This window comes from Onychostoma macrolepis, chromosome 22 (assembly GCF_012432095.1).
Source record: "Onychostoma macrolepis isolate SWU-2019 chromosome 22, ASM1243209v1, whole genome shotgun sequence".
Taxonomy (NCBI): Eukaryota; Metazoa; Chordata; class Actinopteri; order Cypriniformes; family Cyprinidae; genus Onychostoma; species Onychostoma macrolepis.
Window position 1 is genome coordinate 19,643,607 of NC_081176.1, and position 27,825 is coordinate 19,671,431.

The 27,825-nt window shown below is 35.7% G+C and overlaps 1 protein-coding gene and 1 long non-coding RNA gene across 5 annotated transcripts in view; one reads left to right on the top strand and one right to left on the bottom strand.

Annotated features, from left to right (window-relative positions):
• Positions 1 to 2,396: 2,396 nt before the first annotated feature.
• On the bottom strand, positions 2,397 to 12,491 carry tmem161a (transmembrane protein 161A). Of its 3 annotated transcripts, none has more exons than XM_058762206.1 (12): positions 12,168 to 12,491; positions 10,672 to 10,775; positions 10,507 to 10,590; positions 10,332 to 10,429; positions 10,077 to 10,233; positions 9,760 to 9,911; positions 9,354 to 9,414; positions 9,120 to 9,263; positions 8,894 to 9,007; positions 6,332 to 6,506; positions 6,134 to 6,230; positions 2,397 to 3,492 (listed from the first exon to the last, which is right to left on the bottom strand). In XM_058762206.1, the coding sequence occupies exons 1-12, from the start codon at positions 12,168 to 12,170 to the stop codon at positions 3,197 to 3,199; spliced, it is 1,485 nt and encodes a 494-aa protein (XP_058618189.1). In that variant the 5' UTR covers positions 12,171 to 12,491; the 3' UTR covers positions 2,397 to 3,196. The 3 variants fall into 3 exon arrangements, with proteins under 3 accessions (XP_058618189.1, XP_058618191.1, XP_058618190.1); XM_058762208.1 differs by lacking the exon at positions 12,168 to 12,491 and adding an exon at positions 11,964 to 12,110; XM_058762207.1 differs by lacking the exon at positions 12,168 to 12,491 and adding an exon at positions 11,716 to 11,870.
• A 1,923-nt stretch (positions 12,492 to 14,414) lies between these two features.
• Positions 14,415 to 27,825, top strand: part of LOC131529745 (uncharacterized) — a 47,810-nt gene continuing 34,399 nt past the window's right edge. Inside the window, exons 1-2 of one of the 2 annotated variants that reach the window (XR_009268202.1) lie at positions 14,415 to 14,961; positions 20,346 to 20,379. This is a non-coding gene — a long non-coding RNA (uncharacterized LOC131529745). Of the gene's footprint in view, positions 14,962 to 17,970; positions 18,796 to 20,345; positions 20,380 to 27,825 lie in introns of those variants that run through there. The other variant, XR_009268201.1, reaches the window with a different exon arrangement.

A 27,825-nucleotide genomic window follows, 5' to 3' on the forward strand; every position in this document is an offset into this window, starting at 1 on the left:
CATGTTTCCCGCCAAAAAGTAAAAGGCAACTTTCCCAGGTGAAGTACTGTAGGTACTTTGAAGTAGCATTTTGGCAATTTTGTGGTATGTATCAAAGTATCATGGTACAGGTAAGGTTATACTTGTGATAACGACATAAATGAAAATGAGGTTGTTAGAGTCAGCGTTTTGTGCGTTCATAACTAACTTTAACAAAAATACGTTTTCCACAGTTTCACCCAAATGAAAGACAGTTGGAAAACGTATTTTTAACGTTTCTTTGACACCACAAATTCAAGGTAAAACTGTTGAAAACGGTCTGGAAAGATGTAGCCTATTTTAGCGTTTAATTAAAAGGCCTTTTAACGTATCCTCGCTTTCGAATTAAACATGGCGGGAACTGTTACCGTCACAAAACCAGTCATATTTTTTTAATTGAGATTTATATATCATCTGAAAGCTGAATAAATAAGCTTTCCATTGATGAATGGTTTGTTAGAATAGGACAGTATTTGGCTGAGATTACAATAAAGCCTATTTGAAAATCTGGAATCTGAGGGTGCAAAAGAAACTAAATATTGAGAAAAGCGTCTTCAAAGTTGTCCAAATGAAGTTCTTAGCAATGCATATTAGTAATCAAAAATTAAGTTTTGATATTTTTACGGTAGAAAATTTACAAAATATCTTAATGGAACATGATCTTTACTTAAAATCCTAATGATTTTTGGCATAAAAGAAAAATCGACCATTTTGACTCATACGATGTATTGTTGGCTATTGCTACAAATAAACCCCAGCGACTGGTTTTGTGGTCCAGGGTCACATTAGCGCCATTTTAAACTGCTTTTTAGCATAATGTCCTTAATAGTTTGACATATAATAACAATAAATGAACATCATCTCCACAATGCTGAAGCTCTTTAAAGTAGACAGAATGAGTGTTCGCTCATCAGATATTCTAGCAGATCTTGTGTCTGTCAGATCGCTCCTGTTACACTACTGATTACAATCATCATACGATAATACAAACACTTCCGCTATGTCTGCACACAATTATATTCAAATCCCATTTCTCAGACACCCATCCACACCATCTTGAACCCCTTGAGCTATTAAAAAGCAGAAAATTGGCTGGAATTACCCATCTCTCCAGCTCGTCAGCACACCCTACCATACCACGGTTGAAAAGAGGGCTACAGAGGTCACGTCTGGGCAGGCCTCGGGGGGGCGATGGGGCGAGTCTGCGGGGCACGTCTGAATGGTCCTCGGTCCAGTCCCTATAGCAACAGTCGGGTCTCAGACTGGGCCTCCTGACAGATGCACATAATTAATGTGATTATATAGATATGTCAACCCCGTCACCCTCCACTTCATTAAGCCAGACACAGCCTCCAGACGTGTCATCAGCCAGCCTGACGTGGGAAAAAATATCCGCCTGAGTTATTGGGTGATGAGACATTACTGGGACAGCACCGGTCTGGTGGCGAGACACAAATGCACCAGGCAATTAATGAATATATACTTACAATGCCTCAAATATCCCCCCCAATAACAATATACATTAAGGAAATTACAGTCTAAAATGGTTTATCCGGGACATGTGCACACACACACAACCTGTTCCATTTTTTTAGATGTACCATAATAAAATAATTTAAAGAAGAAATGTCTTTTCATAAGGCTGAAATAAGGGCACATAAATGACTTGAACCAGTCATATTCCTACATACCAGCTGATAAACTAGTCAAGACATATGACCATCTGACCCTCGTCTCTTCTGACTGTGGAAATCACATTTTATTAGCCATTAATCATGTCATCTTTCAGACACAACACTAAAAGCTTGAGCAAAGCAATGGAGGAATATAGGTTTTGATGTTAGCAGGAGAAATGTACATTAGGTATTTATTTGTCATTATAACATACACTGTAAAAAGTGAAAGTTGACTTAACTTAAAAAAAATGTGGGAAACCCGTTGCCTTAAAATGATCGAGTAAATAATTTAAAAAAAAAAAAGTTAAGTGAACTTGACAATTCACTTAACTTATTTTTTTAATTATCATTTACTTAATTTTAAGGCAAAAGGTTTCCTCAATTTTTTTTAAGTTACCTTATCACTTTTTAGTGTAATTAGTAGTGATAGACAAATACGTATCAACTACGCTAATTAAACCAACAATATTTGGCCATTTTGAAATTAACAGCATCGTGTAATAATTTAGAATACACATTCCGTTGAAAAATATTTTTTAACTTAGTATAGTTATTGTTAAGTAAAATATATATATATATATAAAATAAATATAATATTTTTGAGTAACTAATGTAATTTTGTCTGCATCTTATTTACTATCAATAATATAAATAAAATAAACAATGGAAAATGGTATCATGGAAAAACACCACAGTCTTACATTTTTTAAATGATCAGTTTATTGTTTTGAATCAAATGAAAGCTGGTTGACATTAGAAAATGAATAAATAAATTGTTTCAGTGTTAAAGTATTCGCTTAAGAGCCTACCATCTTAAATGATATGAATCCCTGATGACTTCCTCTGATCCTATGATTGAAGACAGTAGTTCAATAACAGGCAAACAAATTTAAAAAATCATGATTATTCATGAAACATGAGCAAAACGGTTAGGACTGCTGTATATTACACGTCATCAGCCATATAGCAAACACAGTATTTAAAATACACCATAACATTCTGTTAAAAAATTCATCCAAGGCAAAAGTACAAAATGAAATGAAATTTCATTTTTGAACAACCAAGTCCATGAACTACAGCGCTGAACTGTTTTTACAGGTTTTGCACTTGACGATATTGTGCTGGTGGAAGAAACACTATTTCGGACCACATCCCTGAGTTACCAGGCCCTTACAATTGCATTTCAATGAAATGATCACCACAACTGGGGACACATGTGACGTGGCTGAAAAGGTAAAACAAAAACAAAAATGGTGTTTTGATGAGCTTATTGATGATCTGATGAAAACCAAAACAGCTTATGCATACAGTTAACTAGCATCTTCGCATTGATTGTACCAAACAAAAGTTTCTACCAGGTACCGGCAAAATACAATGGGTTTAGATGGGTATTTGTTCCGAAGAGCCAGCCTTCATCTTGTTGGCGCGTCATATGTGTTTGCATGTGTTCGTGTTGATGTTGCGTTTCCTTGAAGAACTGGATTCAGCACAAAGAGCACTTTTCAGTTATGCATCAGATACTGGTGGAAGTAGATGCCGAACAGGCTGCTAATGAGTTGACAGGCTGCGACCCACCACGTGAGAAAGGCGAAGATGCCCCTGAAGAAAATGGGAGTGAGGACCCCACGTAAGGCAGAGAACAGCTCGGTCAGGTGGGCTACGGTGGCCTGGATGTCCTCCTCCATGTCTTCTATATCCTCGTCATCTTCCAGTCTGGGGGCGGGTGGAGGGGCGGTGGGAAGTATGGGAGCAGGGGTTACACCTGGAGTCTCTGCTCCAAGGCCCCAAGAAAAGTCACCTGTTGGGTACATTGTAATTTTTAAAAATATCTTGTTGTTGTTGTTATTATTATTTTTTAAATATTTTTCACTTTTTTGTATTTTTACTTGATTTTTATTTTATTTTAAAACATTAAATAGCCTTTTAAAAATAGTTGAATATTAATAATATATATTAAGTAATTATATAAAATAAATGTAAAAATATTTATTAAAAACACATTATGAAATAATATTGTCAATAATTAAAACTAATTTATACTAGTGCTGTCAAGTGATTACTCACGATTAATCGCATCCAAAATAAGTTTGTTTTTATAAATGTGTGTGTGCTGTGTATATTTATGTATATATAAATACACACATATACAGTATATATAAAATAATTACACATATTTATTGATGTAATTTATATTATATATAAATATATTTAATATTATAAACAACATATTTCTCTTAAATATACATGCATGTGTGTGTATTTATATATACATAATAAATATACACAGTACACATATATATATTAAGTAAACAAAAACTTATTTTGGATACGATTAATCGTTTGACAGCACTAATTTATACTAAAAATAATAAATGTTTTGTAGTACATGTATAAAAATAAATAACTGTATTAAAATTTACATATAAACTGTTACTTAACAGTCACCTGATGAGTACATTGTAATTTTTTTTTTTTTGTAATCCCCCCACCACATGTTTTTAAAACTTTTTTTTTAAACATTAAATAATCTTTTAGAAATTGGAAATTTAAAAATTTAAAAGTATAATAATAATAATAATAATATTATATAATAAGGAATTATACAAATTAAATTAAGATTCGTTCATTTTAATCATTTTATTCATTTATCATTCATTTTAACTACATGTTAAAAATATTTAGAAAAAATATTAAAATATAAAATAAATATATAAAAAATATATATATATAAATATATAAAACATTCGAAATCTCACCAATAATTAAAACAATAATTTTTACAAAAAAAATGTTTTGTAGTACATATATACAGGTGCTGGTCATATAATTAGAATATCATCAAAAAGTTGATTTATTTCACTAATTCCATTGAAAAAGTGAAACTTGTATATTATATTCATTCATTACAGACTGATATATTTCAAATGTTTATTTCTTTTAATTTTGATGATTAGAGCTTACAGCTCATGAAAGTCAAAAATCAGTATCTCAAAATATTAGAATAGTTACATTTGAGTTTGAATAAATGACCATCCCTACAGTATAAATTCTGGGTATCTCTTGTTCTTTGAAACCACAATAATGGAGAAGACTGCTGACTTGGCAATGATCCAGAAGACGAACATTGACACCCTCCACAAAGAGGGTAAGTCACAGAAGGTCATTACTGAAAGGTGTGGCTGTTTACAGAGTGCTGTATCAAAGCATATTAAATGCAAAGTTGACTGGAAGGAAGAATTTGGGTAGGAAAAGGTGCACAAGCAACAGGGATGACCGCAAGCTTGAGAATACTGTCAAGCAAAGCTGATTCAAACACTTGTGAGAGCTTCACAAGGAGAGAACTGAAGCTGGAGTCAGTGCATCAAGAGTCACCACGCTCAGGCGTCTTCAGGAAAAGGGCTACCAAGCCACTTATGAACCAGAGACAACGTCAGAAGCATCTTAACTGGGCTGTGGAGAAAAGAACTGGACTGTTGCTCAGTGGTCCAAAGTCCTCTTTTCAGATGAAAGTAAATTTTACATTTAATTTGGAAATCAAGGTCCCAGAGTCTGAAGGAAGAGTGGAGAGGCACAGAATCCATGTTGCTTGAAGTCCAGTGTGAAGTTTCCACAGTCAGTGATGATTTGGGCTGCCATGTCATCTGCTGGTGTTGGTCCACTGTGTTTTCTGATGTCCACAGTCAACGCAGCCATCTACCAGGAAATTTTAGAGCACTTCATGCTTCCTTCTGTTGACAAGCTTTATGGAGATGCTGATTTCATTTTCCAGCAGGACTTGGCACCTGCCCACACTGCCAAAGGTACCAAAAGCTGGTTCAATGACCATGGTGTTACTGTGCTTGATTGGCCAGCAAACTCGCCTGACCTGAACCCCATAGAAAATCTATTGGGTATTGTCAAGAGGAAGATGAGAGACACCAGACCCAACAATGCAGATGACCTGAAGGCCACTATCAGAGCAACCTGGGCTCTCATAACACCTGAGCAGTGCCACAGACTGATCGACTCCATGCCACGCCGCATTGCTGCAGTAATTCAGGCAAAAGGAGCCCCAACTAAGTATTGAGTGCTGTACATGCTCATACTTTTCATGTTCATACTTTTCATTTGGCCAAGATTTCTAAAAATCCTTTCTTTGTATTGTTCTTAAGTAATATTCTAATATTTTGAGATACTGATTTTTGACTTTCATGAGCTGTAAGCTCTAATCATCAAAATTAAAAGAAATAAACATTTGAAATATATCAGTCTGTGTGTAATGAATGAATGTAATATACAAGTTTCACTTTTTGAATGGAATTAGTGAAATAAATCAACTTTTTGATGATATTCTAATTATATGACCAGCACCTGTAGAAATAAATAATTTTATTACAATTCTGATGTCAAATGTACATACAAACCGTTACTTAATAGTCAGTAAAAGTGTAGTGACCCACCTAAAGATTTGAGTGCCAAAGTTGAGAAAAGCACAAGCAGAATGGGTATAATATACTGAAGGGTGACTACAGTCAAGTAGCAGAAAACTCGTGTCACCTGCATAAAGGAGTGTAAAAACATTACATCATATCATCATCATATTTGTTACATTATTAAAGTGAATTTGTTACACTCTGCACTTTTCATTTCAGCCCCACCTTCCTCTGGATGTCAATGGCAGCGATACGCCCCGCCTCTTTCCTCATTTGCTCCACCCACTTCTGTGCAAGATTGAGATAGGCCTGCAGGTGATAGCGGGTGAGCAGTAGCCGCAAAACACACAGCACCACGATAGTCCAAAGACGCACGGAGTTAAAGGCAGAACTAGAAAGTCTGGAAAAAGAGAAAGAAATAATCAAATATTAAAATAAATTATATAAACAAAAAAAATACAATGAAAATAAAAAAAAAACTATGTAACTTAAAAATGCATCTAAAATAAATAATATAATTATCCATTTTAATAATATAATTTAAATATATATATATATATATATATACACACACACACACACACACAGTCATGGCTAAAAATATCAGCACCCTTGGTAAATATGATCAAAGAAGGCAAGAAAATTAATCTGCATTGTTAATCCTTTTGATCTGTTATTTAAAAAAATTCACAAAAATCTAACCTTTTATTGGATAAGAATTTAAAATGGGGGGAAATCTTATTATGAAATAAATGTTTTTTTCAAATACACGTTGGACACAATTATTGGCACCCCTAGAAATTCTTATGAGTAAAATATCTCTGAAGTATATTCCCATTCATATTCACAATTTTGAGCATGAACATGAAATTATCCAGCCATGACTTCCTGTTTCACAGAAATATAAATAGGAGGGAAAACAAAGCCCAAATTCCCTTAATCATCCATCACAATGAGAAAAACCAAAGAATATATTTCTGATGCGCAGCAAAAGATAATTGAGCTTCACAAATTAGTGAAGTGGCTTTAAGAAAAGAGCTAGAGCAGTGAAAATCCCCATTTCCACCATCAGGGCAATAATTAAGAATTTCCAATCAACACAAAATGTTAGGAAACTGCCTGAAGAGGACGTGTGTCTATATCGTCCTAATGCATGGTGAGAAGGAGAGTTTGAGTCGCTAAAGACTCTCCAAGGACCACAGCTGGAGAATTGCAGAAAATTGTTGAGTCTCGGGGTCAGAAAACCTTTAAAAAAAAAAAGTTATCAAACAGCACCTACATCACCACATGTTGTTTGGGAGGGTTTCAAGAAAACTTCTCCTCGCTCATCCAAAAACAAACTCCAGCATATTCAGTTATCAGACACGACTGGAACTTCAAATGGGACTGGCTTCTATGGTCAGATGAAACTAAAAAATGAGCTTTTTAGCAGCAAACACTCAAGATGGGTTTGGTGAACACAGGGATAAAAAGTACCCCATGTGTACAATGAAATATACTGCTGTATTTTTGATGTTGTGGGCCTATATTTCTGCTGGAGATCCTGGACATCTTGTTTAGACACACGGCATCATGGATTCTATCAAATACCAACAGATAAAAAAAATCAATAAGTGACTGACTCTGTAGAAATCTTATCATGGGCCATGTTTGGATCTTCCAACCATACAATAATCCAAACACAAACCTCAAAAACAACACAAAAATGGGTCACTGAGCACAAAACCAAGTTAGATTTTTGTGATTTTTTTAAATAAAAGATCAAAAGGATTAACAATGCAGATTAATTTTCACAGCCTTCTTTGATCATATTTACCAAGGGTGCCGATATTTTTGGCCATGATTGTGTGTGTGTGTGTGTGTGTGTATGTATATATATATATATATATATATGTATATATATATATATATATATGTATATATATATATATATATATATATATATATATATATATATATGTGTGCCGTCAAACGATTAAATCGCATCCAAAATAAAAGTTTTTGTTTACACAATATATGTGACCCTGGAGCACAAAACCAGTCTTAAGTCGCTGGGGTATATTTGTAGCAATAGCCAAAAATACGTTGTCTGGGTCAAAATGATGGATTTTTCTTTCATGCCAAAAATCATTAGGATTTTAAGTAAAGATCATGTTCAATGAAGATATTTTGTAAATTTCCTACCTTAAATATATCAAAGCTTATTTTTTGATTAGTAGTATGCATTGCTAAGAACTTCATTTGGACAACGCTGAAGGCGATTTCTTTCAATATTTTGATTTTTTTTGCACCCTCAGATTCCAGATATTCAAATAGTTGCATCTCAGCCAAATATTGTCCGATCATAACAAACCATACATCAATGGAAAGCTTATTTATTCAGCTTTCAGATGATGTATAAATCTCAATTTGGAAAAACTGACCCACACATACATGTGTTCTTTGTATATTTATTATTTATATATAAATACACACACATACAGTATGTATTTTGAAAATATTTACATGTATACATTTATATTAATATAATTTATATTATATATAAATCTATTTAATATATAAACAAAATATTTTCAGAAATACATACAGTACATGCATGTGTGTGTATTTATATATACATAAATATACATAGCACACACACATGTATTATGCAAACAAAAACTTTTATTTTGGATGCGATTAATCGTTTGACAGCACTAATATATATATATATATAGCCAAAAAGTATTCAAATATGCAAATACATTAAGCAAATATGCAGATAAATTCACTTACAAATCAACTTACAAGGTAACTGAGGACTTTCCCATGGGGGCGCTCCCTAGGAAGTCTCTAGCAATGGGTTTAATCCACATTACAAGAATAATCAGTGGAGACAGAAAACTCATGTGCAAAAGGATCCTAAAAGGCAAAACAAATTGTTGTGACATATCAAATCAAACTCTACATAAATGCAATATTGTAATTTCAGTTCATGTTTAATTCTTATGCAATACAATCTCGAGTGTCCTACTGAATGATTGGACGGTCTGCATTCATCTGAACAGCATCTAGATGAGTTTGGGCCAATCGCAGTCCGGGGAAAGCAAGGAGAGCTCCAATAAAGGCACAAATGACAGCCAGCCCCAACTTGACTGATAGTTTGGTGAAGGGAACGCTGTTAAAATGTTAAAATATTGTGGGCGTTTTGATGATAAAAGAATATATTGCTTGTCTAATGTTGTCTAACCATTGATGTATTACTTACGACCACTCATAGCCTTGCTGTTTGGCAAAGACCTCAAAACTGTCAAAAAGACTGGTAAATCCTGCAAAAAAAAAGGATAAGGAACAACTTTACATTTGTTAAGCAATTCAAGGTATTAAACCAGTGGTTCTCAATTCCAGTCCTGGGGGCCCCCTGCTCTGCACATTTTGCATGTCTCCCTTACTTAACACACCTGATTGAGATCATCAGCTCGTTAGAGAGAGATCCATGAACTGAACTAACGAGCTGATGATCTCAATCAGGTGTGTTAAGTAAGGGAGACATGCAAAATGTGCAGAGCAGGGGGGCCCCCAGGACTGGAATTGAGAACCACTGTATTAAACATCAAAGCACTGTAGTAAAAATGTCCTTTCGCTTTTAGAGTATAGGTCAGATAACCACATACCGGGCTCAAGGCCAAACTCCAGGTAGTCTTCTCTCACTACAAGGACTAGCATTGCAATAAGAAGAGATAAGAAGCCAAAAGCCAGACACACAGAGCGCTCGCCACCCTCCTCAGAGCGAAAGTAGTGGCTCATAAGAAGATACAGCGTCCTCCTGAGAACTTAAGTCAAGGACAAAAAGACAAGCCTACAAGAACTTATTTACAACACAGAGTTAACATTCTATCACATTTCTTTTTTAGGATGAGGCAAGTCATATCTGCATTTCTCCGGTAGCTTCAGATGTGTTAAACCAAAGGACTACAATGTTTAAGGATACAAGCAGAAGAAAACAGTCAGCACACACCAGATGGAAGCAATATTGACTTCCTTGCTGGCATCCACTACACTGTAGTAGCCTTCGGTGAAGAGGTAGATCCCTGTGGCATAGACGGCGAAGTCAATCAGCCACTGGTACTCCACAAAGAACCGCAAAACTGCGAGGAACAGTAAAAATAAGATCAACCAAGAAGATTTTTCAAGACCAAACTTATTTACAGCTGTTTTTGGTGCAAGAACCCAGATGAAGACCTACCAAGTGCGTCCAAGACATTTACAGGAGCACTCTCCAGGTGAAGATCAATGTCTTTTGGGACTGTGAGTGGCTTGGATTCTCCATGTCCATTTTGCCTTCTGGAAGCAACAAGAGGCCAAGCATAAGTTGAATTCCCCAACAGAAAAGCAACAGTTGCACTGAATCAAGCTCACACCTGTCTCGCCTGCTGGTCTTAGGAATCTGTTTCCCTGCAAGGGCACACAACTCGCCTTCAGATGGATGTTTGAACCTGAAAAGGCTGAGAAAACCAATATAGGGTATTAGAAAGACCCATGTTTAGTATGTTTACACAGACTATCAAAAAGTAGTGTGTGCTTACCTGCCGTTACATAAGAGCCAGCGTGCAAAGGAGAGATGTGGGGCCATTCTTTGCATTATGCTGACCGCCAGCAAGCTCACCACCAACTGAACTCCCATTAGAGCCTTAAATAAACAAACGTATACAGCATGTCTATTAATACAGACAATGATGTCGATTTATACCTTTAGAGTTTAAAAGCAAACCAAATTCGCTTTCATAGTCATTTTTGAATGACTACCCTGCTGAAAAAACCAATAGAACCCTGCCCAAAACACAATAGAAAATGCAATGGTTATAATGGGAATTGTATTGGTTTTAATGGAAACTATAATGGTGTCTACTGGTATGTGATGGATTCTATTGGTGGGATGTTAAATCCTATTGGAAAAATGCCCAAAACACACTACAAAAAGGAATTTCTAATGGTTCATAATGGTATTTTAATGGAAACCAATGGAATTTCTGTAATGGTTTCTATTGGGCTTCTATTGTTTGTTTGTTTGTTTTTTTTAGCAGGGTATGGGGCGTTCTGGAGAGTTTTAAAGTTAAAATATGTGCTTATTTTTTTTGTTAAAAGCACCAATATTAGTTATTTCATATAAAATGTTATTTAAACTATATAACTGCCTAAATCATACTTGTATTGGTGGGGTTATTGCTAGGCGGATGGACATACATTGGATTTTTCCCCCCTATGTAAACAGTCCTCTTCCGGTATTCTTGCGCACGTCGCGGGAAAGTGACCGCATTTGTCGGCTTAATTACATATGAGAGGAGTTGAAAATTAAATGTAAGTTTGCACTGACAAGGTTAGTAAGTGATTTACGACATTGGTCTAGCTTTAACATCTATGATGTTCAAGTTTCGAGGTTATCTTCCAAATATATTGTTTATTTTAACGTTTATCCAGGAGACATGCCTTGCCCCATAGAGTTCCATGGTGAAAGCGATACAGTAAACGTGACTTATTGTTTTACAAACTAAAATACGAGTCAAAGGGACGTTTTGTGTTAATAAACAGCATGTCACGGGAGCTTAACTGGTTTTGAACATAGAAAATACCTTTAGTATTTGTACAGCACTTCACTACCAAAGCTACTTGATTGTAGGCCTGTGCCAGTCACTCAAGAAGAGCACTGGAGTCATGCTGTCAAAATGAGCAGGTGGTCCAACTGCAAACCCCAAAGATATGGGGAGGCATGGGCAGTTAGCTAACATGCTACAGCTAACCGCCTAAAAAAAACACTAAAAAGCTACTGTTGAGGTCCAAAACCCAGAAACTGTGCAACTGCAATGCCACATCCACTTACACAAGTAAGTTAACGTTAGGACAAAGTACTGTGGATCCAAAATACTACTAACTAACGTTAGTCCAGCACAAACCAGTCTGCAAGCTATCATTAATGCTAACATTATATCAACATAGAAGCTACAAACAACAATCGACCGGATCGGTCGTGAAAAAGAGAAAATTGTCAAGTCGATATAACGGCAAAATAAGTAACCATACTAACCATCTTCGTTTGGTGAGTTTAATGAATGAGTTTATGTCCCATGTAGCAGATCTCGTGGTGACACTTGAGTGTTTGAACAGCTGAAGGAGTATTTTGATGACGTATTCTACAATCGCTCGCTCTGATTGGACCATCGCGATGCTGCATGAGAGCTGCGATTCTATTGGTCGAACTGACAACGCATCGACGGTTTGATTGGTCCTTGTGGTGAAACTGTGAACGCCGTTAGTTTTTCTTCAAGGACAGAAATAAAACTGTGGGAGGGCCAAGATGTGCAACGACAAATGGAGAAGTGTTGTGGCAACACAAACTTGCAAACGGCAAACTCAGGCTTTTCTGAACGGTTTGTAGTAGTATGTAAAGTTATCTGGTGTAATACTTTACAATGTGGATGGCTATTCAGTGATGACAACGTCTAAATGAATTCCTAATCCTAATCTTTTTTTTTTTTCTTTTTAGATGTTCATGTATTTTGTGGGATTAGAAAGTTTCCCTCAAATGGGAAAGTTTTTTTTTTCAGCCCAAACTTTACTTTGGTGAATTCATAAACATCCATTCTATTATTGCCAACATTTGTGACATTTAATGGTGATTTTAACAGCAATATTTATGGTTTGTTGATCATACTGTACCATGGGCCCATAGTTGATTTTATGTTTACTACAGCTTTGATGATGTTTGATGTGAACAACTGTTAAGCCTACACTTGTGGGACTGAATCCTGCTCTGGGGTGCGTTTCCCAAAAGCAACTATGGTCGCAAGTTCCGTCGTTACCAATAGAGTTCAATGGGATTTACCACCTAGTTAGCTAACGATGCTTTTGGGAAACGCACCCCTGAGCTGTTTTTTGATGCTTCAAATGTTTCTTCTTTTTTCTTCTCAAATCGTTACTTACTGCTGCCAAATTGCTAAATCCTATTGATCATAACATGCTGTAAAGTGTTTACATGTATTTTTAAGGGCCCTCTTATTGTCAAGAACCGTGTGGTGTATAGGGTTCTTAAGTTGCTAATATATGTTGTTGTTTTTTTTTTTGTAGATAAAGTTCTTGATGTTACGTTACAAGCTCTCCAGGATGCTTTCCAATAAGCAGTGTAAGCCTAAGCAGATCATTGGCACCAGTGGTCTCTTATCTGCTAGGTCAGAGGTGCCCAAACAAGGGCCAAAAAGCAAACTTGATTAAGGGCCAAAAGTGTATATTCTCTAAATTCCAATGCAAAAACACAACAAAAAGTGTTAAAACACAAAGATGAATTAGAAATGAAGATACGCTCCAATGGCATGTTTTACTGCATGATATGGCATGGCGGGCCAAATCGAAGGTCATCATGGGCTTAATTTGGCCCATGGGTTCAACATATCATTGGCTTTAGGAAACAATTCAATTCAAGTTTATTTGTATAGCGCTTTTCACAATACAAATCGTTGCAAAGCAGCTTTACAGAAAATTTGAAGTTTCTACATTATATTTAGGAGTAGGTTATTAGTGGTGACTATGACAGAAATGTACAGTAAAAATCATGCAGTTGCAAATTGCATGTAATCGAACAGACGGTGAACACTATTAACTGCAATGATTATATGTTGCAATTAAACTTATAGCAAAATTTGGTAGTTTTGTATGTTGTTTGAGGGTTGGCATCATCTGAGGTCTTCTGGGGGGGTTGGCATCATCTCTTCTCAGATCTTCGTAAGGGCTGGATCCGGATTGAAGCTTGTGAGATTCCTAGTTGCCTCGGGATGCAAGTCCCGTGGCAGAAACAGAGAAGCAAATAGAGACAAAATTAGCATAGGCCTATCTGCTGTTCCAACCACAAGCAAAAATGATAATGTGCATTTGATCAGGTATAGCTGAAGTACAAGGTTATGAGATATATTATGTGAATGCACAATAAAATGCCTTCCCAAAAGCATTGTTAGTTAGTAATTATTAGTAACGACCATAGTTGCTTTTGGGGAACGCACCCTTGAAGAAGCTATAATACAACATCAGAACATTCCAAAGAGCCATATAACAACACAAAATTCATTGTTGAATATAAAAAGTTTTTTATTTGTAAGAGAGCGCATGTAGTTTACATTTTGAGTTGAAATCTTTTACCAAAAAGTTTGTCCATTAAAAAGTAGCTTTTTCTCAGTGAAACAAATGCATTTGCTATGAAACTGGCCTGTTTCTGAAAGCAATCAAACAAACAAAACCAGATTGTCTAAACTCTAAACCAATTAATATCATCCTGAATAATTACATAGTCATTTGTTTAACTGGAAACAAATGTGATGTCATTAAACTTTGATTAACCTTTCATGTTTATTTATATTTTAATGAACTAATGATTTGTTGATGAAATATTGAAAACGCATTTCTGTTCTCACCAACACTTTTAAAATGCATTTTCACATTTAAAAAAAAGAAAAGAAAGAAAAAAAGTTCAATCACTAAACGCTTTTAAATGAAGAATCCAACCAGTTGAACTGTTTTCAGCTAAGCGCACCCTGTATAGCGCTGCAGACACACATGGCTTTCACGCGACTTGCATGATAATTGGTCACACGCATTGAGAGAACTGAGATATGCGCTTGAACTTGACCTTCTGAATTGCGAAGCTAAAAGACATGAGTATGCCCCTTGCACTCTCCTTATATGTGCCAATCACTCGTTAAGACTGATGTTCAATGCTCATTTCCATAAAATCCAGTCCGGCTCCAATTAAAGGACCGTGGCATTCCCAAGCGAGTCTTTTCCCACGAAACAGCCACTGTGGAAACATCTCTCCACAACGACAACATCTTTGGGTATGTGTACTGGTGTAAACTCTTTTGAACTTGAGCTGAGTTGGAGGAGTGTTTGTAATTTAGATTACTGAGATTCGCTAAATGTTGTCTTGCTTTAATTGGGACAATACTTATGTTTGTGCTACAAAAATCCTTATAAATACTTTAATCTGATTCCATTCGAAAAACCGGCTAATTTATTAAGTCAAAGGCTATTTTTCTTTCTTTCCGACGTTCTTTTAAATATGACGGCTATTGTTTTTGTGACGATATTTTTGCCTTCAGTTTCTTTTTAGAGTGTTGATTTCTTTCACGATTCTTACGTAAGAAATATAACGAGTGTGCAATTGTGCTAAATGTGTCGCATATCATTTTTTTTGCTTGAAATTATCTTCATTGCTCTGTTTTTAAAAAGAAACTTGCATCCTACCATAAGTGTGCATCCAATTTTTCTGCAAAAATTTCGAAGACGTCGGGTAGCCCATCTAAACTTTATTCGTCTATTGATCGCGGGCTTGGTATTTGTTAGGAAAAGGAAATCATTCAGCCCAAAGGTTTTTGCTCAGATTTGGTGTTTGACCTGTGACCTGGGGTCAAACAGAACCTTGTATAATTTGAGCAAAGGGTCAAGTGCAACCTGTAAGGCATGCCTACACAGGGATGCCTGGTTTTTAAAACCGTGCAATCGACAAAGCTCTTATGTTTTGTAAAATTGGGTCATTTGAGCAATAGATGATATAATATCTTAACTGGTTGTTAAACGAGAGATTTAGCAACTCTTTTACCATTATTGAACTGTTGAGTTATTGAAAGATTTTCACAATTCAGCAAAACCTTAATGTTTCAAAACCATTTCGTTTCCACTAAAATGTAATTAAAAAATATAGACTAATTAGGAAATGCTGGTATTGATTGTTGTTTGTAGAATCTCAGCCTCATTTTACGATGTTACCGTGACCCTTTAATGTGTTGTAATAAAATCTTTTATTTTGTAAGAAGCATATCAATTTTGATAGTTATTTTGATATAGTTTTTTTTTTTTAACCTCAATTTGAATGTTACGACATGTTGTCCTCAACACTTCAGCTATGTCTGTTCACACATTTAACCTACACTCTTAAAAATAAAGGTTCCAAAAGTGGGTTTTCACAGCGATGCCATAGAAGAACCAGTTTTGGTTCCCCAAAGTAGCCTACCTTTCAGTGAACAGTAAAAGAAACATTTTTTGAAAAACATTTGAATAATCTAAAGAACCTTTTGTGGAATGAAACGGTTCGGTAAAGGTTCTTTGTGGAATCATTGATGGCAATAAAGAACCTTTATTTCAAGGGTGTAGGCTATTTTAAATATCACGGCCAACAAAATTTCCGTTTCACTCAAGTGAAATGTATTTTGAGTAGGCTATTAGGTTAAATGAGTATTATTTTTGCTCTGTTACAGACATTTTATATATTGTACTGTAGGCTACTTTCGCTTACGGCAGTTGTCATAACGTCAAGATATTTTTTTTCATAGCCTATTAAGGTGCATTTTAGAGGAATCTTGCCATATTTCATGTTTTTTATTTATTTACTTTATTTTAGGGTTTTATCAAAAAATGGCAATGGGCTTGCTTTACTCGTTTTAGCCTTTTACCTTTTGAAATATCCTTATCTTAATAGGCTATGTAAAGTCGTTCAAATATTTTTAACAGTTTTTCGGGTTTAATAATCTGATATTAACTTGTATCTTATTTTCCTGTATTGTTATTGCAAAATCTGATCCCACAGCACAATATTAGCTATTTACATTAAGTATTACCCTGAAGGATTACAGGATACCATCATTTATACGCGATGATATATCTTGCCTTGTTTCTGACGTTAATTTAGTTCGTTGCGTAGGCACCAGAATTTTGTTTGTAATATTGGCTAAAATAAAAAGTGAGAGCTCAATTCAATTTAGTAGGTATACATCTAAATGATGGCATTGTAGCCTACAGTTTGGTGCTTTGCCAATAGGCTTAATTGCTATTTGAAACTATGCAGCTATGAAATCCTGCTACAAACGGTTAAGTTGTTAAGTTTTTTTTATTTTTTTATTATAAATTGTAATAGGCTTATTTGTATTTAAGTGTTGGCTATATAGGCCTACATGGACGCAGTCCTAAAGACGTTACAGAAATCTGCTTTAGCCTATTTGGTTTAAATCTGTTTTTTTAAAATGAGCTGCTAACATTTGTTTTGAATGATTAAAAAATATATATATAATATAATATGGGTATTTTGAGACGGTTATGCTTTACACAAATTCTCTCTTGACATGTAAACCTGCATTATTGATGGGCCTACAACGGAAAGCTCCGTCTTTTCATGATAATCATCTCATGTCCATGTTGCAGTGCCCTACCGATGGGTGTCGCTGTTTTCTAGTTGTTTCAGAAACGACGTGTTAATAAGAAGCTGAGATGGCATCAAAAGAAATTTGAATGGAACCACAGTTTTTCTTTCCTCTGGCATGAATATTAAATCAACCCAAAAGAATGTAGGCTGTATAAAGACTTTAGATTTCTTTCTTTTTTTTCTTCTTCTGCTGAATCCGATTAATTTTATTGTTTCTCTTTGAGTGGTGTCATTTTTCAAATTTGATTTGACCATGTAAAAATGTGCCTATATTTATCCAAACTATAAAAAATAGTTTATCATGTCACTAATTCTATGTTGTAGGGACACATATGTTATTATTTGCTTTTTGTTCTTCAGTGTTTATTATTTCCATTTTTGCTGATGTTAAACTCATAGAAGATTATATGTTTTGATTCTATCATAAATACAGGTTTAAGCCAGATTGAGTGATAGGCTATTAGCTATTCAATGACTTCAGATGTCGACTTTTTAAAAATAGCCTAGCTACTAATTTCCAATTAGTTTGTAGATGTTAGCTAACTGTCAACTAAAAGAAAGACTGTCAACTTAAAACAGTAGGCTACACTAAAGTTCTCGTGGTATATTTGAAGTGCTAAAGATGTAGGCCTCCTTGTGTTTTGTCGAATTCTGATACAGATCCTAGTAAGGCGCTCTAGCGACGTTCTGTTGCTATGGTTACCTCCTCAAGCAAATGCGATTTCTTTTCGTAAGTGTTTTTTTGCGCATTCTGTTGGCCTGCGCTGCACACACGCACTTCCTAGTTAGTGCGTGTGCAGTCAGCACAGGAATCTAAAGGTGCATCATATGCACCTGCAAGCTCTGTGGTGATTTTAACAATTAGCCCATAGATGTGCAATTGAATCTAATGTTACGTAGCCTATAAGCTTCGTATAGCCTACGCCTCTACCTAAAATCTGAGTTGATTATGTGGATAAATTGCGTTTATTTCTTTGCGTATTCGCGGATAGAACGAAACCGACGAGCTTTCTTTTTAGTCTGCCCATATGCCAATCCAAAACAGCGAGAGAAATAAGATGGGCGTAACTCTAAATGGATCATGCACGCAGACTTTGGAACAATAACTCATCAATTCACGACGGGACGCCGTTTAAGCGCGAGCTGCTTGAGTTTCTGCACACGTCCGTCCACGCAAGGGGACCAACGACAGACTCGATCATAGCAGTCCTCGGAGTAGTAGCACTGGATACTTAGCAGGAATCTGGAGAGCAAGTTGTGCACTTGAGCGTCAGATCACTTAAGCCAAACGCCAATGCCTGTTTGTAACTAATTGACATCAGTACTTTTCGTGAAGTAGATGCGAGTTCTATTCGCGATTCTCGGGAATAGTTCGTGGTTTGAACAAATGCATTGCTGCAAAGACCTCTGCCTTTACCAGTTTTTTTGATATTTGCTTGTGGATTAGATACTATTATGGATCACCTCAAGTTTGGTAAGTGAATACTTATTTGTACTGACATAGGCTATTAATAGTGACCAGGGTTGAAATACAGACTAAGTTTTGTTTGTGCATGTAAAAATGTTAGTAATTTCAACTCAACCTGTTACTTTGTTGATTATAAGTTACTTATACTGAAAAGTGTATACTTAATAATACTTAGGCTATAATACATATTAAAGTTAGTTTTTCCTCGTTTTTGTTGCATGTTTATTGCATCTTTATCGTCAAGCGTGTTACTCTGATTGTTTAGCTAATGATGTGCTCTATTTGTGTTTTCATTGGCTAAATTTGAATTATTTGTCCTTACACTGTTTTACCTGTGTTATGTATAAACAAACAGATTTTAGTATGCATAGCCTTATACCGTTATATAATTTAACGAGTTTGAAAGTGTAAAATGTAGGCTACAATTAGGCTAACAAAATGCATGGCAGCCAAAATGTTTCACTGTATTTTAAACAGTAAAGTTAAGGCAGTTACAAATGCCTGTAAATTGAACAAACAATCCACCGTGTGGTTTTGCTGAAATAGCTAAAACGAGTTTGTGGTCTAAATAAATGTGTGCAAATTTCACATTTAACAGAGTCCAATTCTCACGCTGTTTTTGTTAAGGGAAGAAAGTTTCCATTTGTCAGAGTTAATGTGGCGTATTTTAACTAAATCATCTTTTGAGCGTTGTATGAAGTGATCATTAGGCGAGCCCGGGGAGCAAACAGTTGTGCGATTGTTAGAGGAGCCTGGGAAAATGTTCCGGGGTCCGGGAGGTGGAGTGTATTGACGCCAGACCCTCTTGTTAAGGGGACTTCTGTGCTCCCAGACGTTATTGTCATGATAATGAGCAGCCCGCACGTTGTTGAACTTGATGTTGACTTCTTTCTTTAGGGCTGAATTTTTTTTCGGTCACTTGTTTGTGGGAAAATCTTCTCCGGAGCTACAGTGTGAAATTAATTAATCAGGCCTTTGGAGCGGCCAACAATAGAGACCAAGAGGATCCCTGGAACCCCACAAAAGGCCCCAAACGTTTATTTTTTTCTAAACTGTATTCTACCCAGCCACAACAGACTGAAAGATAGTTGTATTTTAAGAGAGATTTTTTTTTTCATTGTTGGCTACACATTATCACTACCCTATTATTATTATTATTATTGTTTTTTTATACTTTTAAAAATTATTAGCTTGCCTGCAAAAAAAAAAAAAGTGCTGCTTGGTCTAAAATGTGCTGTAGTGTGTATTTGTGTGTGTGAGAGAAAAGCACGTGGTTGTACTTTTTACAGACTGCTTTGTAAACTGCATATTGTAGTGTAAATGCATTAGGCTATAGCACAACATTTTACTTTATATTTTCAGTGTCGTTATGACGCAATTGCCAATTAAATAGCCTTATACTCTTGTTGTATTTTCATTTTTACAGCACTAGGTACAGTAGTTACTTAATAATAGATTTAAAAAAATCAAACGTGAAAAAATGTAAATAAATGAACTGGAGAAGGACTCAAACATTGGTTGTTTGTTGATTCTCATTGTAACTTATGTTTCTCCAGGCACTGGAGGTGAGAGGTCATTGTCCACTAAAAGGTAAGAATTAAAACGATTTGACACATAAAATAGTTTTTTTAATGAATTGTGAATGTTTAAAATGTCATACGTTTTAGTTTTGTGAGTAAAGAGAATTAAATGTAATTGAAACTTTGATTGTATTGTTTAGCCGGTAGAACTTTATACTTAATCATGCAATATGAACTTTAAAATATTAAAATAAACAAATGTGTAATAAACACACTTCCAGCCACGTGTTTTCATCTTCTAGCAAATATATTCTTTAAAGATATAAATATGACCGTTTATACTAGCTATATATGACCGATTTTTGATCTTTGAAGATACCAACAGCAATTCGCCCATGTAAATGATTTAAATTGTGTAAAACGATTTAGATTTTGTCTTTAAGTGTTTTTCTTTTAACGAAATGTTTCAATTTTAATATATAGTATTAAACTGTAGTCTACTGTAATCTAACTATTAATAAAGTCCTGTAATGGAGCGAATATGAGCTTTTTTGGTATTCCTTTTTTTATTTTATTTTTTTTATTAAATAAATAAAAAGAATCTACTGTTGAAAAAGATGGCAGCCTATATGTCAAACTTATACTTCAACTAGGTGACTGTGAAAGATATAGCCTAAGGAACTCCAGCGGTCTTTTCTGTAATCTGAACTTCAGCACCAAGGACAGATCCCTTCTACCTGTTGGCTCGAGACTGAGCTTTAATGAGTCTCAAACTGCAAATCATATTGCAAAATACACCTCTTAGTAGTGTAATTCTCATTATTGTACATTTACATTATATATTATTATTTATTGCTATTACAACGCTGTAAGTCACTGTGGAATTAGTGTTGCTTAAATAAAAGAACAGAAGAATATTTGTAGAAAAGGTGCGATGTATTGCTAAAAACCGTGTTGTTTGTATTATACAGGCCTGTATTCAGGGGTTACAGTCTATTTTTGAGCATGGTGGGAAGCGCATATTTGAAACAGGACATGACGCAAAGAGCGGGAGTGTCTAAATCATGTGGAGGTGTGTGCGTGTGTGTGTGTGTGTGTGTGTGTGTCTCATGGCGGGGGTTGAGAGAAGGGGCGAGCAAGACAGAGAGACTCTCACAGTGGTATTTGCATGAGTGTATTTTCTATGTCGTTATACATTTATCGTGTTTAATGTTAGAATAAGCGATAACAAACAACTAACAATATGTGCTATATTTTTTTTTTTTGTAATAAGGCCTATATATTGTTTGCAAAAATAATAGGCAAACTTTATTCAAATAAAACTGAACACTGAACGTCTTTACACTACATTCCGTGTGTTTAAATTTGAAAGATTTGAAAGAAAACGGGTATTTGTATTATGATAAAAGTGTCAGAGGAAGCTCTTCGTTTGTTAATAACTGCGCAAATGCAACAACCTAAAATAAAACTGAAAAACATTTTAGCCTAAAATCATTAATAAAGCTATATAGGCTACTTAAAATTACACAGTAACTTGCCGCCTCGCGGGAAATAAAATGGTTGTCCATGAACTGAAGATGTTTTGAAAATCATCTTGTGGAAAGAAAAAAAAAAACATATTGGAAGCGTTTCGTTAAACGCTCGTAAAAATATAATTTCATCGTCTTCTTTCATAACTACATGCTGAGATTGGTATAACATTTATACCGTTGACATATAGCTATATTTAATATCATATTTAAACTGAGACATTCCCCCGTTGCGTTGCACTGTTCTTAGAGTTTAACAGTAAATACATAAAATCAGTCAATCCAAGAAGATTTTCTTAGATCCGAGACATTTTGCCTCAGAGGCTTTTTTTTTTTTTTTTGCTCGAATTTGAAGAAATGAACGAAGTAGCCTAACTGTGTGCAAGTAATTCATTATTGCTCAAATAGTGTCGTTTAACCTGTAAGTACTGACTGTAATTAACCTGTGGATCTCTGTAGCAAGTTAATTATCATTTATTGTTGAGATTTTCTTCATCTATATATATTTTTGGTCAGTGCTCTCATTTTTTTACATTTAGGCCAAGCGCTTGTATAAGGCTGCATTAGATGTAGAACTCTGTAGTTTTTAAAACAAATAGCACTTGTTTTTCTTGATTTCCTTTGATTTAAAACACAGACTCGAGTTTTTACAGCAGCCGAAATATCAAATTTATTGCTTTGCACGATAGTGTTTCTTTAGTGCGCAAGAAATATCTTGCTTTCCTCTTGCTAAATGGAACAGTCCATTCCGTTTTATGTGGAGCCACCGGGAGATCCCATTTTCAAATGAACCGGGGAATATATTTTAATGGAAAATAAGGTGTGTGTGTGTGTGTGTGTGTCTGAGAGGGAGAGATAGACAGAAAAAGAGGGAGGGAGAGAGAGATAGAGACTCCATCTGCTTGTCTGCATTCATGCATATTTTTAAATGTTTATTTTATGTATTTATTATATATTTTATATATTATTATATAACATTTTATTTATAATATATGTTATTAGATATTCACACCCATTTCTTCCATTTATAGCTCAGTCAAATTGCATAAATATGCATTAAAAGGTTTAAATATCTACCGGTCATTCACATCTTATCCTCGTCTTGATCCTATAATAAAATCCTATAATAAAATGTCTTTATTGGCACAATTTAAATAGCCTCTCTGCACTCATGCCCCATACAGTATATTATGTATACGAGTTTCACAGTGTTTAACGTTTGCAAGCAACACCAATAAAGGTTTTTATTCGTCCACAACTGCAGAATCTCTACTGTGGCACCTCATAAAGAATGCAGTGTGATATTCCGCGCCACAAGAAACATAAACTGGATTTAAACATTTCTTCTTTTGTATTACATTGCATTTATCAGTTATTCAAATTGCAAATAAAGCAACCAGTCGGCGGGTCAATGATAAACAAGGATGTCCGAGATGATAAAATGAAAAATCTTTTTAAATGTAGTAGGAATGTAACCAGATTTGTTTATTGTTTGTTTGTTGGTTTAGTGTTGGATGCATACATCTGAATGTTACCAAATGGTGTAAACATCAAGTAAAAAGAGCTAAATACTTTCTTTGCTTCTTGATTTAAATTAATCGCTATTTTTAAATTCAATCTATTTAAGTTATTTAGAGTTGTTCCATTTGACCTGAGCAAAAAGAGCCTTTTCATAAAAACGTCAAAATATATAATATTTTTAAGACCTTACTCCTGACTCACAGCCGTTCATCTGTGTTTTATGATTTTATTTTCATGTGACAACAAAATGACTTCCTGATTGTTGGTTAGGATGCACCGATACACCACGCTGACTTTGATTTGGCGGCAAAACAATTTTCAAAAAGTAGCCTACTACAACAAAACGGCCTCGCCTCTTTATTTATTTTAATTAAATGTATTTTTTAATATTTACTTCGAATATGTTATTTCAAGACACTACAAACATTTCCTCGATAACATGAGACTTTCTTTTTTTTTACAGTCTTGAAATAGTTACACCACCTAGACATTTTGACTAGTGACATTTTTGGCACTAAGCCCCACAAAAACAGCAGAATGACTTTTAATTTTGAAATGGAAAATATGTTCATCAACACGCGTGCATTCAACTCATTATTGGTCTGAATGATATTTTAATGTATTTAGAATAACTGATTACGTTGCAGGTTAAGGAGGTCATATTTAGCTGAAGCATCAGTCTTTCGGATGCTGAGAGCAGTGCTCGGTCACGGCCGCGTCCCCTGGGTGTCTCAGCCCTGCTCAGCCATGTGTATCAATAAGCATTAATGGTTAATGCTGGTGACATCACAGTTGTGTTGGCGGTGTGACCCCCGTGGCCCTGCCCAGAGGAGCCCCTCAGTTCAATCTTCTCCCGTTCAGTGCTGCTGCCGGAGCCTTGCGCTTCCTCGTGCTTGGCTTTTTAGCTGTAAGATTTCACGATAAAGATTGTATTTCCATTTTAACGGCTTTACTTTAGCAAATAAATCGCGGAGGCATCGAAAAGTCGTCTGTAAGCCCCGTAAACCTTGAGATTAACTTGTTCTCACGCTTTTTTGTGAGTGCTGTCGTTTGAATGAAATGGATGTTCTGGACGTTTTTGGAAAACGCTGGATGGGAAATGAAATTGTGAGTACCTCTTTTTGTGACATTAAACGCACGTTGTTTGAGAGTTAGCTAATGTTTATCTTGTGTATTTTAAGCGTAACTTCCTTTTAAACCACCTTCGCGAGGTTTTCATTTGTATTTTATTTATTAAGATGTTGGCTATTCATCTCTTATTTATGTATTCTTTAAGTCTAACTATTCGCCAAATTCTTAAGTGTACGGACTTAATTCAGCTTTATTTGTTTGCTGATTTGATGATATGCCCTACTAGAACTCGCAATACAGCCTTAATAATAAAAGTTCCACTAAGATCCAAAAATGTCATTACGAGAACCTTTCTAAGTTATGCAGAGAACATTTTACTAGCTAATTCTTTAGAAAACATCAGTGTCGTGGTGCTTTAAAGAACCCAGAAACCAAAACACTAACCTGGAATCAAACATCAAGAACTTACTAATTTACAAAGAACTGTAGGCTATAACTCAAGAACAACCAAAATGTGTTTGTTTTCCCCCCCGGTTGATTGAGATACGGGTTTTTAGCTGACAATAAGAACCATTAAAGGACCTAGTAGCTATTTTTAAGCAATTCAGCTTTATTTGTTTGCTTCATTTGAGGTAGATGCAATTCCGGAAGAGGTTGCATGTTAGACCTACACCGTTTTAATTCAGTTCAAACCACATGGGCTAGGACAGATTGAATTGTAAAGTATTTTAGAATACCTTTCAATATTTCATTTTTCGAGGTGAGCCATTTAATAGGCCGAGTCTAGATACCCAATGTAGGCCTGTTAATGACAGCCTAAATATCCTATAATGCATCCAGACATGAATAGGCTCTAATATATGTAGGCTAATTGTGCTGTAGAATAGCCAAACGATAATTTAAAAGGTGTTTTTTTCAGTATTATTTGAAATAAAATAGGACGTGGGCTATTTTAAACGAGTGTTTTTACAGCGTGCCATTGGCAAATGTCAACGCGCTTTGACGTATTGAACCCTTATTGTATTGCTAAGCCTACTTCAAACTAGTTATCCGATGATTGTTGGTTTTTTGGAGATGTATGTGGATTCTTTTTAAAACATTCTCAGCTCCGACATCGCTAGGCCAACTGGATAATAAAAACATGCGTTTCCCACAGATTGTAAATAATCGCGATGTGTTGGATGTCCAAATGCATGTGTTGCGCAATAGCCCTTAGACTATTAAATGCACATAATATGAGTGTATTTAGCCCACGTGTATGTGTGTGTGCGCTGAAAGAGTGAGTGAGACTGTAACGGAGCTGCACACACGGCAGTGAATGCAATAGCTCCATGTGACCACAACAGAAGCTGCATCTGGCGTACGCGGCGGTCCCTTTAAGACACATGGGTTAGTTTTTCTCTTTGGTTATCTAGCTGTATGAGTTTATGTGATATCATAAAGCTAGAGAACCGAATGTATAAACTAATTCCAAAGACTTCGGAGCGCTTTGAATGGGAACGAGGCTGGAAAGCCGAAGGGATGTGGATGGTCGGGGTATGAGGGAGACGGCGATGTCCGCTACAAAGAGCATCGAATCCGGTAGGCATGCAGTTGGTGCTGCGTTAATGCGTTTCAGTGGTCTGGAAGGACTGGAATACCTAAAGCTACGTGGAAGACATGGATTTTACGTGGAATCTGCCTCCGGCTACATAGGGACGCGTTAGAACGCTGGCGAAACGCGAACGCTTGAGATCCAGGCGGATACGGACTTGGCGTTCATTCTCAAGTGTGCTTGTGCTGGGCAACATTCCATCATAGACGTGATGATGATGTTGATGTATGAATTCTGGATGACAGGAATCGGTTCATCGAGGTGTTTCAACCGATTGGTCGGCTCTCGTGGGTCACGTGCTCCTCATATAATATGGGAAAGTCAAACCTCGGAGGTGTGTGTGGTTTGACACTCTTTGTGTCTTATGGTAATGGCTAAACTAGGAAATAATCTGTGTTTGTGGCATATTATAGAATGTAAACTATAAAATGTTTTCCATTTTATCCCACCAGGTCGTTTTGATTTCAAAAAGAGGTGAAAGACTGACCTCGTCATTGTACACCTGTCAAAATCCGACCATTATTGTGCTTAGTGGATGTTTTTTTTTCTTCTCCAGAATTTTGTATATGTTCCAAATTCTAAAATCGTTCATGACGCCATAAATGAAATGTCAAGGCTATTTTAAACAGACTGCTTGTGACATCATTCTATTATCATGCGCAAGTGTCTTATATTTTTTACTTTTTACAAAACTGCTAGGCCTCTGATAAGCACTCTAGTATTTATAGGCCTACATCTATGGGTTGTTGTACATACTAGCTGTTGTATGTCCCTGTTTGGTTAGTGCTACATCACACAGCTATTTTTGATGCTCGGATGTGATAATGATAAATACAAGGCTGAAATGTGTGTTAGTGAGTGAAATGACAGCTTCAAGATTGATCTTTACATATAAAAGCAATAATCTCCATATTGAGTATTTGTGCGATTTTGTGTAAAATACTACAAATGTGGTAAATGCAGTTGCTATGTGGAATCAGTAAACTGACCTTTCTCTCATGGTTTCATTAATTGCTGATAGCTTAAACATTTTTTGGGTTTCACACAAATCATTAGATGTTGTCATTTATGGGGGAGGGCATAGACGTGTAATAATAGCATGACACAAATAGAGTCTGAGGTGCAGCGAGAGGCCTGTCTGAGAGGCGCCCCAGACATTTTCCCACATTAATATGTGTCTGGTCCTGCGTTAGGGGCCCCAGCAGATGGAGTCTTGTCTTAGCACCTGGCATACGCAGCACTGCTATTGTCTACGTCTAATAATAATCTGAATTAAATGTAACCAACTCTGCATCCCAGTGTCACAACTGCAGATTAAAAATATATGAGGGGAGGCGTTGCAAAGAGGGGTTTGGGGGGATATTTGGGCAATTCTTTGATGCAGTGCTTTTATTTTGTTCTGATAATGCGCTTAATGTGTCTATGATGGGACTAATTTTTTAGACTTATTTATTAATAACAATATGGATAATCCTTTTTATGGTTGTAGGGATTGTTTGTGAATTCAGTATATGGTAATTAGACATCTAAGACATACAAACACAATGCTTGTTATATATATAATACAAGATGCAGTTTTTGCATCAAGGCCTCAAAATCGGCCAGTGGTGTTTTGTTTCTATAGGCTGAGAGAATGTGGCTTTAAATTAAATCTTTTGAGAGTATTTTTGAGATGCATTTGGGCAGTTAATTTACAGTCAGGACAGTGGTAATAAAATTTATTCAGTTTGCCAATTGACTACTCTCTTTTGGAAAACTGCCCTTTTAGGGTCAAATCCTTTTGTGGTTTTGCTTGAACATA